Genomic DNA, 16,134 nt, shown 5'->3' with positions numbered 1-16,134 from the left:
GCTCACCCTCACATCCAATCCCAGCTACTTAGGGTTGAGACTGGGATTGGGCAATTTAGCCAGACATTATCTCAAAATAAAAATCTTTTAAAAGGTATAGTATTAACTCAGTGGTAGAGCACAAGGTCCTGGGTTCCATTACCAGTACCAAAAGAAAAAGTATCAGTTCTCAAATCAATCACAAGCTCACTCATCCAAAAGCAGCACTAGGTTTATAAATGCAAACATCACAGTGCTTTTTATCAAAGATCTTGAAACTTTAGGTAAAGCACTCTGGGATAAATAAGCTAACGTGAATTAACATTGATGAACTCAGAAAACAAGCACCACGTCTCACTTGCATAAAGTCTAGCATAGTATTTGAAACACAGAAATTTCGTCTATAGAAAACAATGTGATAATAAAAATGATGTTCTCCCAGGCATGGTGGCGCACGCCTGTAATCCCAGCACTTGGGAGGCTGAGGCAAAAAAAAATCACTTTGAGCTGAAAGCCAACCTAAACACTACTAGCAAGATCCTGTCTCAAAAAGTAACAAACAAAACATATATAAATATAGATTAAAGTAACAGAATAACAGCTTTCTCCCATACCATCACTTGTGGTTTTTTTTGGAGACTTCCTATCTTGCTAAATTGCTCAAGATGGCCTCAAACTTGCAACCCTTCTGCCTTAGCTTCTGAAGTAAATATGTGTACTACCATACCTATCTCTTTTTTTCTTTAACAAAATTACTTTATCATAGTTATTTCAAATGTATCACTACAAAATTCCAAAGTCAGGGATAAAAGAATATTATACCAGATGTTAACAATTATGTTTTTCTAAATTTGTCTTCCAAATTAATTTGCAAGAATATTCACCTAATTATGCTTCTCTGTTGGAGAAATTTCCTGTTTCCAAAACCCACTGGAATATAGGGTGCTCTAACCCAAATATTTGAGGGCCTAGTCAGTGTTAACAGTAACTGTATGCAATTGAATTTCATTATATTTCTTCCTTTTTTTTTTTTTTTTTTAAAGCAGTGGCCAAGTTTATTCCAGAAAGTAAAAGTGAAGAGTAGTGGAGAAACTAGCTCTGCAGAGTGAGCTTGGGCCAAGGAAAAGAGGAAAAAGCAAGATAAATGTACACCCTAGAGAAAGCAGGGCAGGTTATCATGAGAAAAAGCTATGATAGCCACTTTTTTTTTTTTCCTGAGACCGGGTTTCGCTATGCTTTCAGCCTAGCCTTGAACTCACTTTGTAGCCCAGGCTGGCCTCCAATTTGCAACAATCCTCCTGCTCCAGTCTCCTGAGTGCTGGGATTACAGGTGTGTACCACAATACCCAGTCATTATTCTTTTTTTTCTTTTTTTTTTTTTTTTTGGTCTTTTAGAGACAGGGTCTCACTACACAGTTCAGGCTGGCCTTCAACTCAATTTGTAACCCAGGCTAGCCTCTAACTCGCAGCAATCCCCCTGCCTCAGCCTCCCAAGTGCTGGTATTATAGGCGGTTACCACCACATCCGGCTCCCAGTCATTATTCTTGACAGAGAATATCACTAAGTAAATTGCCAAACTGGGCTGGAACTTGGGAGCCTCCTCCCTCAGCCTCCCGGAATACTGGGATTACAGCTCTGCACCATCAAGGCAGGCTGACAGGTACAATATTTCTATTACCACGGTATAAAAATGATGTACTAAAGTCGTAACTATTGAAGTTTCAGGCTGACTGCAGAGCCCTTGTTCTTTATGTATGAAATATGTACATGTTACACAAAACTGAAACTAAAGAGTTCAGAAAAACACGGTTTGTCTCAATATACTAGTAAATATCTGCCTACAATGGAGGGGCTACCAGCATGCAGGGGTAGTAGTAAGTGTTCCAAATAGAATCCTGATGATCATGTATTAGTTTTAATCCTAAAGTGAATACAAGAAATCATTGCCTTTGGTTCTCCCTTCCTTCCAGAGTTTGGTTTTACCAATTTAGGATCAGATTCATTTATGAGGAAGATAATTATTAAAATATTCTAAAACCAGTGTGGACCACGAAGAGTGATGTGAGATAAAACTCTGACCCAAAGTACTTAAAATCTATTTCAGACAATAAGATACACATATACCGTGTCATTATGGGTGCCAAGTAATCAATGCAACAGATGCAACAGCACCAAGAGCCTGAGGGAAGTGGCTTATAATCAGAGTGCAGGACAGAAGCGCATCTAGTGTAATGTTTTTTCACTATACTAGTTATGGTATTTACAAACCAACCCAAGGCCTTGTGCATGTTAGGTAAGCACTATCCTACATTCTACTACAGAGCAACACCCTCAGCCCCAATGCTTCTCTTTTATTATAAATTTAAGCTTTTAAGTTTTTAGGGTTTTGGGTCTGTATCAGCCAAGGAAATAGAATTAATGTAAGGAATTGGTTAAAAGGGTTTTGGAGAAGTGCAAAAAAAAAAAAAAAATCACAGAGAAAAGCACAAAATAACTACCTATACCAGGGCTGGGAAAATTCTCTAAGGTTACTAGAACCTAGAAGCTTAGAAAGGGCCCCTTTGATTGTGGAACCTTTAAGGAACTGTTGGCCAACAGTACATGTTGTCTGTGAGGGTTTATACTCAGGCCTTGGGTTGGTTTGATTCCCAGAACCACAATAAGTAAGAGAGACATAAAACATAAGTAATTAATCCAAAATAGCAATATTACTACTCAACACTTTAATGCTAAGCTGAGGTATCACAAGCTTTTTACTAGGCCACTCCAAAAAGTGTAACAATGAGATGGGTCATGCTTTCTTAAAAATATTAACATGTTTAACAATTATACATAAACACTTTTGAAAACCAAATCCTCAATATGGTTTTGCATTAGTGCTTGGAAACAAGTATATGAGAAATTTTCTATAAGAGACCACCAAACATGGCAGTTAACATTTTAAGCTTTGCAGACCATGCAGCCTCTCACAACTACTCAACTCTGCCACTGTACAAAAGTAGCCACACAAAATGTAAGTGAAGGCCAGGCGTGGTAGTGCATTGCCTGTAATCCCAGCACTCGGGAGACTGAGGCAGGAGGATCACTGGAGTTCAAGGCCAGCCGGGGCTACAAAGTGAGCTCAAGGCCAGCCTGAACTGCATAGTGAGACCCTGTCTCAAAAAGACCAAAAAAAAAAAAAAAGTGAAATAACATGGCTATGTTACTATAGTATTTTACTTATGGACACAGAAATTTGAATTTCATATTATTTTCACATATTATAAAATATCATTCTTACCTTACAGGCAGTATTTGGCCCAATGGCCAATTTGCCAACTGATCTAAATCACAGCTCTCACAAAAATCAAAGTATTATACTTGTTAAAAGATTCGAAAACCCCTACTTTGGTAAGCATAGGCTTAAAACTATAATATGCTAGGGATAGGCTGGGGATATAGCTCAGTGGCACAAGCACCTGCCTGGCAAGCTCAAGGTCCTGAGTTCGATCCCTGGTACCACAAAAAAAAAAAAAAAAAAAAAAAAAAAAAAAAAAAAAAAAATAAATAAATAAATAAATAAATAAATATGATATGCTAGGGATGTAGTTCAGTGGTAAAGCACTTGCCTAGCATGCATAAGGACCTGATTCAACCTCTAGTACAGTATGTTCATTACTTTATTTTAGTTTTTGTCTTTTTGAAACAGGGTCACACTATGCAGTTCAGGCTGGCCTTGAACTCACTCTGTAGCTCGGATGGCCTTGAACTTGCAGCAATCCTCCTGCCTCAGCCTCCCAAGTGCTGGGATTACAGGCGTGTACCACCACATCCAACAATACGTTCATTTATGATTTACATTATGTATCACATAACTAACCTGGAAACTTCACTGAAGTAGAACAATGTGTCCTCCTCAAACTTCTTGTGATTAAGACGAAAATAAAATTAGCTAATAGGGAAATTTCTAAGTACGATTTGGGATCAAGTGTTCTTCAACCTTTTATTGTACCTTTTTACTATCTCTATTCAACCATAAAATGAGCACTGCCTTTCAAACTACCTTAGAATCAATGCAAATTTCTGAATCAGAGAATCATTAACTAGCACCTTAAATTAATGATATTCAACTCAGAACTGATGTTAAAGCAGTGAATAGTCCCATTCCCCCAAACAATTCTTCTAGTAGAAAAAAAAAAAATCTATAGCAATCCAAACAAGTTACATGTAAGTTTCTCATTTCAAATGACTGCTATAGTTTGGATCTGGAATCCCTTCTTTCTCTGCTGCAGTGACCAAGCCTATGTGTTAAAACTTAACAGTAGTGGCAGGTGGTGGAGACGTTCAGCACCAGTACAGCCTATTGGCAGGTTTTAGGTAGTAATTGATGGAGATTTTAGGACCAATCTTCCCTCCTCTTCTCCTTTCTTTCACATCCTGGGCATGAGATAAGCAAACTTGCCATATGCTGCCACACCACAGACCCAAAAGCAGCACAGCCAATGTTGGATTGCAAACCGAATCATTCAAAACTGAGCCAATGGGCCATGGTGGTGCACACTTGTAATCCCAGCACTCGGGAGGCTGAGGCAGGAGGGACACCTCGAGTTTGAGGGCAGCCTAGTCAGTTCAAAGCCTCCTAGAATATACAGCAAGACCCTGTCTCAAAAACAAACAAACAAACAAAAAAAAACAATGAACAGAACAAACAGAAACAAAATCCTGTGAGCCAAATTAAACCTTTTCTCTTTAAAAGTTGATTATGTCAACCCAGCATGGTGGCACACACCTGTAATCCCAGCATTAGGAAGGCTGAATTCAAGGCCAGCCTGGACTATCTTGTCTCAAAAAAAAAAAAAAAAGGTGATTATGTCAAGTACTTGTCACCGCAGAAGAAAACTAATACAGTGACCATGATTGTACAAGCTCTCCTGTTAACCCATAATTACTTTGATTCCCTAGCATTAGCTATAAAGAAAAGCATCTGGTATCTTCTACTCTCACAAATATGTTCACAACTGCCACTTGTAAACTCTGTTCACCTATAGAAACCATGAGTTTAAGGCCTAGGACCCCTCAAACTTGGGATTACCCTACCACCTAGACACAGCATGTTAGAAGAAGACAAAAGTAATATAAAAGGCATGCTTTCACATGTGTATTTGACACAATAAAAGCATTTTTAAAAAACTATCCCCTCAACAAAAAGCAAGTTACCCACATGAACACTCCTGGCTTCTTCCCTTGATAATATAGAAGGACAATGAATGAAAGTTTGAGTTTTAAGGTAGGATTAAAAATTCCCGAAAGTTTATTTCCAATGAAGATTTCAGATTATTTAAGAAACCTGGAGCCGGGGACATAGCTCAGGGGCACAGTGCCTGTCTGGCAAGTGCAAGGTCCTGAGTTCAAGTCCCATTACCATAAAAAAAAAAAAAAACCTGGAATGGGAAGAAAATGTTCAAATGAGAAGGGGAGCAAGGGAGAGAGAGAGGGGAAGAAAAGAAGGGATAAGAGAAAAAAGTTAAAGGAAAAAATGAAAACAAAGCTTTTGTAAATAAAGAGGGGAAAGGAGGTTGAAGGGAGGAAAGGGGAATGGGAAAAAAGCAGCAGCAAGATGTCTCATGTACAGGTACAAACTCTGTATGATGAATGTTATCATTATGTATTTCTAAAATGCACCAAAAAAAAAAAAAAAAAAAACTTGTCCAGGGAAAGGGGCAGACATCAAATATACATTGTACCTTCTGTTCTGATGATATTCAGGCTTTTAACTTTCTAGTATATACATGCACAAGGTCAAGAGGAAAGAACCAACTTAGGTAAGGAACTTCATGAACCCTACAAAATAAACTAATATAAGCATATCAAGATTAATTCTGAAGACACATAGGAGAAGTAGCTCAGAATATAGTAATCCAGTTGCTTATGAATAGCAACTTTTCTAACTATTATTCCTTAACATCGTTAAAAAGTTAAGTCTTTGTGCCTGATGTGCTGATGCACACCTGTAATCCCAGCACTCAGGAGGATGAGGCAGGAGGCTCACCGTTATTTCACGGCCAACCTGGGCTACACAGTGAGTTTAAACTCAGTCTGAACTGCATAACAAGACCCTGTCTTAAAAAGCCGAAAAAAAAAAGGTTGGCCTTAACAAGTTGGTAAATGAAAATACCTGGCTGGACTCAAGTTCTCGTTACTGCCACTAAACCAACCAGTAAGCACAGCTGAACTTCTTTGAGTCTTTTATTTCTCCCTTACACGTAAAATGATAGGCAGAAATGCCCTTTAAAATTACAGCTATGGTAAATCAAACAAATTGGGCTGGAAGACACAAGAATGAGGAGATACTGGGTACAGTAATAAGGATCCCCTACACTACACACCTCTCATACGGTTCAGTAATTTAAACTGGTCACAACTTCAGAGGAGTCTAACTGGAAATGTGCATGAATAACTTTTTCTCTTTAACCCTCCCCTCAATGTGGCCCTAGAGCAGTAAGAGCAAACCTTTTACAGGTTTCAATGATATAAATAGCCTGCTGTGGTATGTGTACCATAGGTTCGCCACCACTGCCCTAGAGCATCCTCTACCATCTGCCTACCTCTCTGTGGCCTAACTCCCATTCTTCCAGACTAAGTTCAGGTACACTTCTGAGCTGCCCTCCCTGTCTGCCTACTCTCCCAACTCCCAACTCCCAGAGTCTATCTTGTATGTCCAGACCACAGAACATAGGGGGGGTTTTTGTATCCTTATCATAAGATAGGCATTCTAAAAAATATTAGCTGAATAAATTAATAGTGAAGAGTTCAATCTCAGCTTTCCTAAACATTAAGTTTTAAAAAATTATAATGAAAAGTGCTTAAATACAACCTTATAATTGCCACATACAGTTTAATACTAGGAAACTGAAATTTTATGTATGTTAGGTATAAAAAGCATCAGCTACCCTGGACAAGAACAAAAGCCTCAATTTCTAAAGTACCAAGTTTTCTGACATTTTTCAGTGTCATGGCCTTTTATACACGTACAAAAATACCTCAACTTATCACCTCACCTGAGGTTCCTCGCTTTCTTTTGGCCCCTAATATTCATACAGGAAAAAATAAGACTGCTTATCTAAAGAATTTCAATAGGCAATAGAACAAGGGTAAAGTACTGTTTATCCTTAGTTTAAATTAATTATCCATCCTGAAAAACACACAAGCACAAAACAACTGAAAAGGCATGGGTGGTGGGGCTGATATAGCACAAAATACAACAGCTTATCATACTTAAAGCAGTACTCATGTTCTGTGTGAGACCTTGATCATGAAATCCCTTTGTCACCACCAGGACAAACACAGCAAAAAAAGTACTCTGAGCACTAAGACATTACCATAAGCTCAATACAAGCCACGCAGTTCCCTGACTGCCTCTGTCCTAATCTAAAAATTATTAAGAATGTCTTACAATAGATATCAGCAATTATTAACAGTGCTGATATAACACTCATTCTATCAGGAAATTAGAAGAGTTATGAAGAATCACATTACTTCTAACATTCACTAAGAACATACTACTGGGGCTGGGGATTTAGCTTAGCGGCAAAAGCGCCTGCCTGGCAAGCGCAAGGTCGTGAGTTCAGTTCCCGGTACCGGAGAAAAACCAAAAAAAAAAAAAAAAAAGAACATACTACTATGTATTCAACTGCTAGTTACTAGGATTCCTCCACTTTAAAAGAATATATTACATTCTACAATAGTCAACATAATCTTTAAATTTTTTAGTACAGAGCTACAAAATTCCTCTGTAACAAAATCCAACAAGTCTAAATCATGCAAAAAAAAAAAAAAAAAGATGAATGCTAAGCTAGTTAGGCTCCAATGAATGTTAGTTTTTCATAATGCTTTGTATTACTAACCATCCAAATCACCATAAAAGTTGCAAAGTTAGGGACTGGGATGTAGCTAGGCAGCATAGTGCATGAACAAGTCCCTGAGTTGGATTCCCAGCACACACACACACAGTTATAAAAGTGTACATGTATATGAACATGTCTCTGTATAGAAATAAACAGTAATGATGAAAATAAAAATGCTCAATGAGTACATTTCAAAATACACACAACAGGAAAACATGCAGCAAGCACATGCATACCTGAAAAAAATATGCTACCATAGGTTCTAACTCCTGCCTCACATTTCATATCTTTTGACACTATCATTATTGTCTCTAATAAGAAAAAAAAAAGTATTTCAAGAAACAACACTAAGAATTTATTGGTCTCTGTCTCCCTAATGCACCTGAGCAATACTATACTTTTTTATATTCAACTACCACTTTCAATAAGTTCATATACAGCTAGTAACATTACTTCCTTACACAAGCTGCTGTTAATATGCCAAAAAGACTCTACATACACTATACTGTTCATAACTATGGCAACTAGCTTAATGAACTTTTGTACAACAATAACTTTTACTTTTGTTTTTTAACAGATAATGGTAAAGAAAGTTAAAGAGTGTTCTGAGAAGGACTAATGGCAATGTATTTTTTCCTTAAATTTAAACACTTACCATGTTTATAATCAAGGTAAATGATTATATAATGGATAACAGTATAGTCATAAATATTAAATTGCCTGGTGAACATTTATTCTTGGGTAATACCATGAAATATTTAGACAAGAAAGACCATGATGCCTCTCAAACAGCTCAGCCAAAACTAAATTTTAAAATTTGTACAGAGAAAGGTAAAGTAAGCACGACAAAATTTTAATTACTGCCTAATCTAGGTTAAACATATATGTTAATTCAGTATATTATACTATTCTTGCAGCTTCCCTACAAGTCTGAAATTTTTTCAAAATAAAAACTTCTATTTTAAAAAAAGTAAATCCAAACTCGGCGTGGTGGTACATGCCTATAATCCCAGCACTCAGGAGGCTACAGCCTGAGCTACGTAGTGAGTTCAAGGCCAGCCTGGACTACAGAATGACACCCTGTCTCAAAAAACAAACAAACAAGGGGCTAGGGATTTACCTCAGTGGCACAGTGCCTGCCTGGCAAGCGCAAGGTCATGAGTTCGATTCCTGGTACCAGAAGAAAAACAAAACCAAAAAAAAAAAAAAAAAAACAAAAACAAAGAAAAGGAGTGTCAAACTAGGCATCATGGCACATGCCTATAATCCTAGCACCGGGGAAGCTGGGGCAGGAGGATTGCCTTGAGTTTGAGGGCAGTGTGGATAAGATCATAGAGTCAAGGCCAGCCTACATAGAGAGACCCTCATAAAACCAAAAAATGGAGATTCAGAAAAACGAATTCTAAATCTGAATTTCAGGGATTCTAGGTAGGGTTTGTTTCTAATATAAACTCTTTCAGAATTTTATAAATAATAGAGTACACTCTTCAGTTCTCTTGGAAGAATTACAAAAATGATGAGGTTAATTAACTTTGAATCTCTAACACAGGCTGGTCATCTTTTGCCTTTCAGGACTACTCTAGCTTCTCTGCAAAAATTGACAATATTCATCGAAAAATGAATGTAAGAGTAAAAAAAATATTAAACATATGTTAAAGAATAAATCACAATGTATTTAAGTATTTTAACAAAGAACAGATGGGCTGGAGATATAGCTCAGTGGTACAGTGCTTGTATGGCAAATGCAAGGCCCTGAGTTCGATTCCCAGTACAAAAAAAAAGCTCTAGGTTCAATCCCAGCACTTCAAAAAGAACAGGTGACAATGGGTATCAGCTGGTTTCTCTCTCCTGAATGAACAAGTAAAATTAATGAGACAAGCTATCCTCCCAAATCAGATGGCATTAGACAGTCTAACAGCAGCACAAGGGCGCACCTGTGCAATTATAAAAGCTGAATGTTGTGTGTACATTCCTGATCCTTCTGCTGATGTCTCAATAGCGGTTCAAGATATCAGACGACAGGTTAATGACATATCAAATTCTGAAATGCCCTGGACCTTCTTCTCCTTATCCTCTTTACAGAAAGCTATTACTGGCTCCTCCTGGTAGAGGAAAACTTGTTGGTACACTCATAATTATCCTGTTGATTTTATTATTTAGCCCAGGCATACTTAACTGTTTCTGTGGTCTCTCCTCCCGACTTGTCCATCTACTCAAGACAAGAACACCTGGCACCTACTGAGGGCCTTTAGATAGACCCTCTGTGGAGTATCTCTGACTGTCGATCACAACTATGACCCTCTTCAGCTGGAAGTATCCAGATCGGTCTTCAACAACGATAGCTAAGTTAGGTAAAAATATTCTAGGCAGTCAGACAGGGCTGAGCCCTTGAGAGGTCAATGAAGAAAACCATGGCTGAAGAGAGATATTCACTGAAAACTAGGCTTCAAGAAAAAGAACTACTCATCATACACTTTCCCTACAGATGAATAGCAGTGACTGATATTCTAAGTAGGCATCAATCACCTTGTGGTAAAAAACCAAACCTTAACCCACCCCTTCCAGGAAAGTCGTTGTCCATCCCACGTGTGAGTAACTTGTTTCCTCATTTGGTCCCCATTTAATCAATATTACCCTAGCGACTATACTTATAATCTTATTGGTTGACCACTGTTTTGTCCCACCTATGATTTGCCATTGGATCAATATTACCTAAGCAACTACACTTGTAATCTTACTGACTAGTTACAGTTCGGTTCCACTTTAAGCCCACCTCACCTCTCGGCTTTGCTCAATAAAGCACCCTGGAGAAGCAGGGTTGGTGAGCAACCCACTTTCCGGGCCCCCTTCTTTCCCTCTCAGACAGAAGCTTTTTTTCTCTCAAAAAATTATTCTTAAAAAAAAAAAAAAGAACACATGAAATCAACTAGTTAATTCAGTGAAAAGTGACTGAGATCTTGGAACACCAAACTTGCTAAGAAATCAAATGATTTTTAGATTATCTAATATGTATAAAATACGGCTTGACAATTTCTCAGGAAAACAACTGTATCTACCATTGCTTGATACTTTTTGAAGACATGTGTCAGTAAAAGGAGGAATGAATGGCCTGCCTAAAATTTTGAAAAGACCAAAGAGACATAGACATTGAAGAGGTATACTAAATCCTAAGCTCTATGATAGTTTATTAGGCTTTCCAAAATTACCCTCGAGTACTGTTTTGATCCCCCCCCCCATGTACTTCAATAACCCAAAGAGGGTTTCCCTGGCCTATGAAACCATACTTCAATCACTACAAAGCTATCCACTCTCACCTTGTAACAAAAATTCTGACTCAAGTTCTTAACTGCAAAGTTACTTAAAGGACCAGACACAGAATCTGCTGAGCACATTCTATTTTCTTCTCTCAGCTGACTTCCTATGGCATCTACTATCTCCACTTCAATGTGAATTACAGAATGTGAATATCCTCATTGCTCTCTATTTTATTTGAATATACTGAGTATTTTTGCCAATTAATGTTCTTTTTGTGAAATTCACCATGTTTTCATATTGTGATAACTTATAACTACTGTTCTTTCTAGCTGCATCTTCCCATACAATATGAATAAAAGGATTAACACTGTTCCAATTCTAAAATCCTCAAAAAACTACCATGATCCTCACTTTATAGATAAGGACATCAAGGCACACAGTGAGAAACTTGTCCACATTCATAAAACTATTTAGAGGTGGGACTCTAAATCAGGAGTCTCAACTCTAGGGCCAGGGGTTTCACTCTTTTTTTGTGTCCTGCATATTTTGGCAGTCTAATGATACTTGTGGATTTCCTTTCAGCCTAACATTTTTTTTTTTTTTTTTCCCGGTTCTTCTCCGGTACCAGGAACCGAACTCACGACCTTGCGCTTGCCAGGCAGGCGCTTTTGCCGCTGAGCTAAACCCCCCAGCCCCAGCCTAACATTTTTAAATGCACAAGAAAACACCCATGACTACATAGGACACCAAGTATATTAAAAGAAAAATGCAGTATGTGGTATAATAATATACATGCTTCTTAAAAATCCAGTGGTGGATCTCATATTCACTGTAATTTTGATGTAATGATATAATTTATTTTTCCTGCACTCAGGATTGAACCCAGGGCCTTGCACATGCTAACAAGTGCTCTATCTCTGAGCTACATCCCCAGATGAACTATCTGTAAAAACTGTAATTTGAAATATCTGTGACTTGTAATGGTACTAAAATCATGGGTACTGTTATTACTATTGTAGTCCATTGTTTACATAAGTAATTAAAAGAAATGCTAACTTCTAGTTAGAGGTTCCTAAAGAGACAATTTCCCCCCTAAATTCATGTGTATAACACACGTAAAGACCTTTACAATGCACATAACAATCCTCTTAACACTGGAGTTTCAAAGAACCAGTCCTTGGTCCATTTCCCTTTCTATACTGGATCCCTTGATCATCTCGTCCAATCTCATGGCTTTGAATATTACCTAAGCAGATGACTACAAAATTTATATCCAATCTAATCCTTTCCCTTCGACTTGATTTAGGTGTCAATTCAACCCAAAAGTCTAACAGCCATCTCAAACTTACCATCTTTAACAATTACTAATCTAGTCCCTAGACTTGCTCTTTCCACAATCTTAGTAGACTGCAAGTTTCTAACAGCTCATACTAAAACCTTGGAATCACCCTCTCACATACATCTGATCTATCTACAAACCAATTTAGTTTGGTCTTCGAAATATATCTAGAACTCATCTACTTCTCACCACTTGTTTTTTATTACCTTGCAACAAGCCATCAACATCTCTCTTCTTAATTACTAGTTCCTTATAAATCTTCTCTGCAATGTGAGTGACTCTTCTAAACCTGAAAGCAGTCCAAGATACTCTTCAGTTTAAAACTCCCAGCTCCCAGGCACACTACCTATAGCTCCAGCTACTTAGGAGGCTGGAAGCAGGAAGATCACTTGAGCCCAGAAGCTCAAGGTTACTAGCCTGGGCACTATAGGGAGAACCCATCTCAAAAAGCAAACAAAAAAACCTTCCAGCCAAGTCTTTAGAGTGGCTCCATAAGGCCCTATGAAATCTACACCTCAACCCATCATGACCTCATTTACTGTCACTCTTTCTTGCTCACTCTAGCCATACTGGGCAGAACCCACAGGTCTGCCTAAGCACTATTAAGACTATATACTCTTGCTTGAAGACCTTTCTTTCCAGTTATAAACACAGCCACTGCCCCTTTAAGTCTTTAAATATTTCTCTCTCAGGGAGGCTCACCCGGCTGAGGATGTAGTTCAGTGGCAGAATCCTTGCCTACCATGTGTGAGGCCCTGGGTTCAACTTCCAACACTATTAAAACAAAGCAAAACAAAACAAAATCAAGGAGACTCACCAATACCGCAATCTCTTCTTCCAAGCACTTATCTTCACTCTATATAATTCACTTTTTATCACCCCTCATCAGGTGTAAACTGTGTAAGGACAAAATTTTGTTTTGTAATCCAATCATTCCTAGCATGCCTACCTTTAGCACAAATAGGCATAACTCAAAAAACACCACCTCTATCACCATAAAGTATCTGCCTCTTCTCTTATTACCATAGAAGAGGTCCTTGAAGACTGACTATATAATCTGCCAGGTACTCAACACCTGTCTTTGCCCTATAATGAACACCTAATGCATAGAGACTCAAGTGATTACACCCATTTTCACTTGAAACACAAATGTCCTCTACGCTGCAGTAAACCCAGGAGTTACAGCTGTATCTGTTTACGAATAAGACCAAGAAAGAGTATCAGGCTTCAACTGAAACTGAATTTACATTTTCACCTCAACTTCTTCACATGTCTAAAAGCCATTTCAAACTACCCAAAGGAGCACAAGGTTATTCCCAATCACCCCCACTTAATCCCAGCTAATTTTTTTCATGTTCAACTTAAAATCTTACTTTTTCCAGATGACCCCAAGCAGCAGCTGTCATCACATTCTGTGCCGAATTTTTCATTATCATTTAGGCTTCCAAAAAAGCCTAAGTTGCTACCATTTAGGATCACCATTTCGAAGACAATTTTCTACCGTGTGTGTGTGTGTGTGTGTGTGTGTGTGTGTGAGAGAGAGAAAGAGAGAGACAGAGAGAGAGACAGTGTGTGTATTTTACCAGGAATTGAACTCAGGACCTTGCACTTGCCAGGCAGGAGCTATGCTACTTAGCTATATCCCCAGCCCACCCATTTCAAAGATGAGAAAACTTCAGAGAGATGAAATCATTTGTCCAAAATTAAAGTAGTATTCAAATGTTGGTAACTAGCTCTGAAATCCAAGTATTTTAACCAAATACTATCCTTCCTTTCTCTCTTCAACACTATGAACACTAGCTTGCTTATATATACTTCCTCATAGGGCTTGTTGTCATGCCACCTCTCATTTTGTTGGCTAGGCTTCATTTTCTTCATCCGTAAAACAGGTGGTAGTATTGAGAATGCCTATCAAAGTCTCCACTCCTCAGGCTATTATGAAAAAAAACATAATATTTTACAGAACCCATACATGTTAGTAAACAGGAAGAAAAAATACAAAACTTAAGTACTACTAAAAATCCAAATGACTAGAGCCAGAAAAGCAGTAAAAAATAAAAACTCCAAAATCTTATGTAAAATGAACATTCTTGACTTCTTCCCAACCTGTGTCTACCAAAGATGTATTTGAGTCCATTTTCATACATATTATGCAACACTGTTTTCCCCCCAAGAAGTGAAAGGATATGAGCCTTAAAGCTTCTAGACTTCACCAAATAACCTAGTTAAAGGAACTGAAAGCAGGCACTTTGCCCATTCAGGGACTAGTATGTTACTTTGTACAGGACAAGGACTCAATCAGTGTTTACTGAATCACGATGCAGACTTTTCTTTTTTGACGGTTTTGAAGTTCTCATACCAAAAACCTGTAACATGAGCTTTGTAACTGGACTGACTGTTCAGTAAATCAAAACAACTAAAATGTTAACCTACGACCAAGAATCCATTAAAAGATAAACACGTATTAACTTACTATTGCAAATTAGAATTGGATTTTGTTCTACAGAAGCAACACAATGATATTCTCTTTTTGTGTTGAAAAGACCAACACCCCAAGAGAATCCTTTCGTGTTGCAATTAAATCTTAAGAACTATCAAGAAAAAAAAAGGGGGGGGGGCTGGAGATAGCTCACTGGCATAAGCGCCTCCCTGGCAAGCGCAAGGTTGTGAGTTTGATCCCTGGGACCGCAAAAAAAAAAAAAAAACAAACCAAACCAAAACAAAAAACCTGTCAAGATCTAGACATTTCTGGGCTAAGGTGAGAAGACTTAGCAATGGGTCAAAAAGTAGCCACAGTAAACCTAAGGTAAAATGTGTCAAAGACCAAAGTCCTTGGATTACTGTGGCCCTAAAAGTTCAACAGTTTCAAGTGAAAACCCCATCGATGCTAACTTTAAAATGAATTCGTAGGGGTAGACTTCAATATCAGCAATGGAGTTGAAGAATGGCTTTTCAAAACAATGCTGTTGTGCGGGGTTAGCGGGGAATTGACTTCATGCCCTGGAGTGGAAGCTTTCTGGGCTATCGGATCGGGCACAGCAGATACAGTCCTCAACAGAAATGCAAAAAAGTCCTAGACTAAAAAACTACTATCGAGAGAAACTGTTATTTCTGTCTAGTAGAAAATGTCTTCTTTGCAGAGAAACCTCAAATGAGTCTGAACCTTTCACTAAGTCTACACAAGGAGTAAAAGTCATCCATTTAGGTAAAAGGTTCCTGTTACCAAGAAAAGCGTGTCTGAAAGTGTGCAAACCCCATAACCTGCAGGAAAACGTATGCCCCAAAGAAAGCTTTCGTTTTCAGGTAAAAAAATAAAGCCGGTGTCACCTCAACAACGGGGCCACACACACCTCGCCACCATTACAAAATCCAGGTGCCAAAGGTGAAAAATGCGAAGCCAGAAGCGTTCCAAGACTGGGATAACGTTCCAGAAGTTAAAAAAAAAAAAAGAAAAAAAATCTACCCGAGACTGCAGGGGGCCCCTCCGCGGCCCCGGGCAGGGCGACGTGCGCTGGGCCCTTCCGGTCGCTGCTGCCGTCGCCTGTCCGCCAGGGACCGGCCGGGCTTCCACCCGAGCCCGGGGATCCTCAGAGGCCTACGCTCGCCGGCGCCCTCCCGCCGGCCTTGGCAGCCGAAGCTCCTCCGACTCGGCGCCGCGGCCCGCTCGGGGCTTGGCC

General features: G+C 38.7%; 1 protein-coding gene across 1 annotated transcript in view; it reads right to left on the bottom strand.

Moving 5' to 3' along the window:
* Positions 1 to 16,086, bottom strand: part of Setd2 (SET domain containing 2) — a gene marked incomplete at its 5' end in the record, with an annotated part of 107,785 nt that extends 91,699 nt beyond the window's left edge. The window contains 1 exon segment of the mRNA XM_013513427.1: positions 15,921 to 16,086. Coding sequence (XP_013368881.1) covers positions 15,921 to 16,086 — 166 coding nt within the window.
* Between the last annotated feature and the right edge of the window lie 48 nt (positions 16,087 to 16,134).

Source organism: Chinchilla lanigera, unplaced genomic scaffold (assembly GCF_000276665.1).
Source record: "Chinchilla lanigera isolate Chin_1 unplaced genomic scaffold, ChiLan1.0 scaffold00019, whole genome shotgun sequence".
In the NCBI taxonomy this organism is placed as follows: domain Eukaryota; kingdom Metazoa; phylum Chordata; class Mammalia; order Rodentia; family Chinchillidae; genus Chinchilla; species Chinchilla lanigera.
The sequence above is the reverse complement of the archived record's forward strand: the minus strand, read 5'-3'. Positions and strand labels throughout refer to the sequence as shown.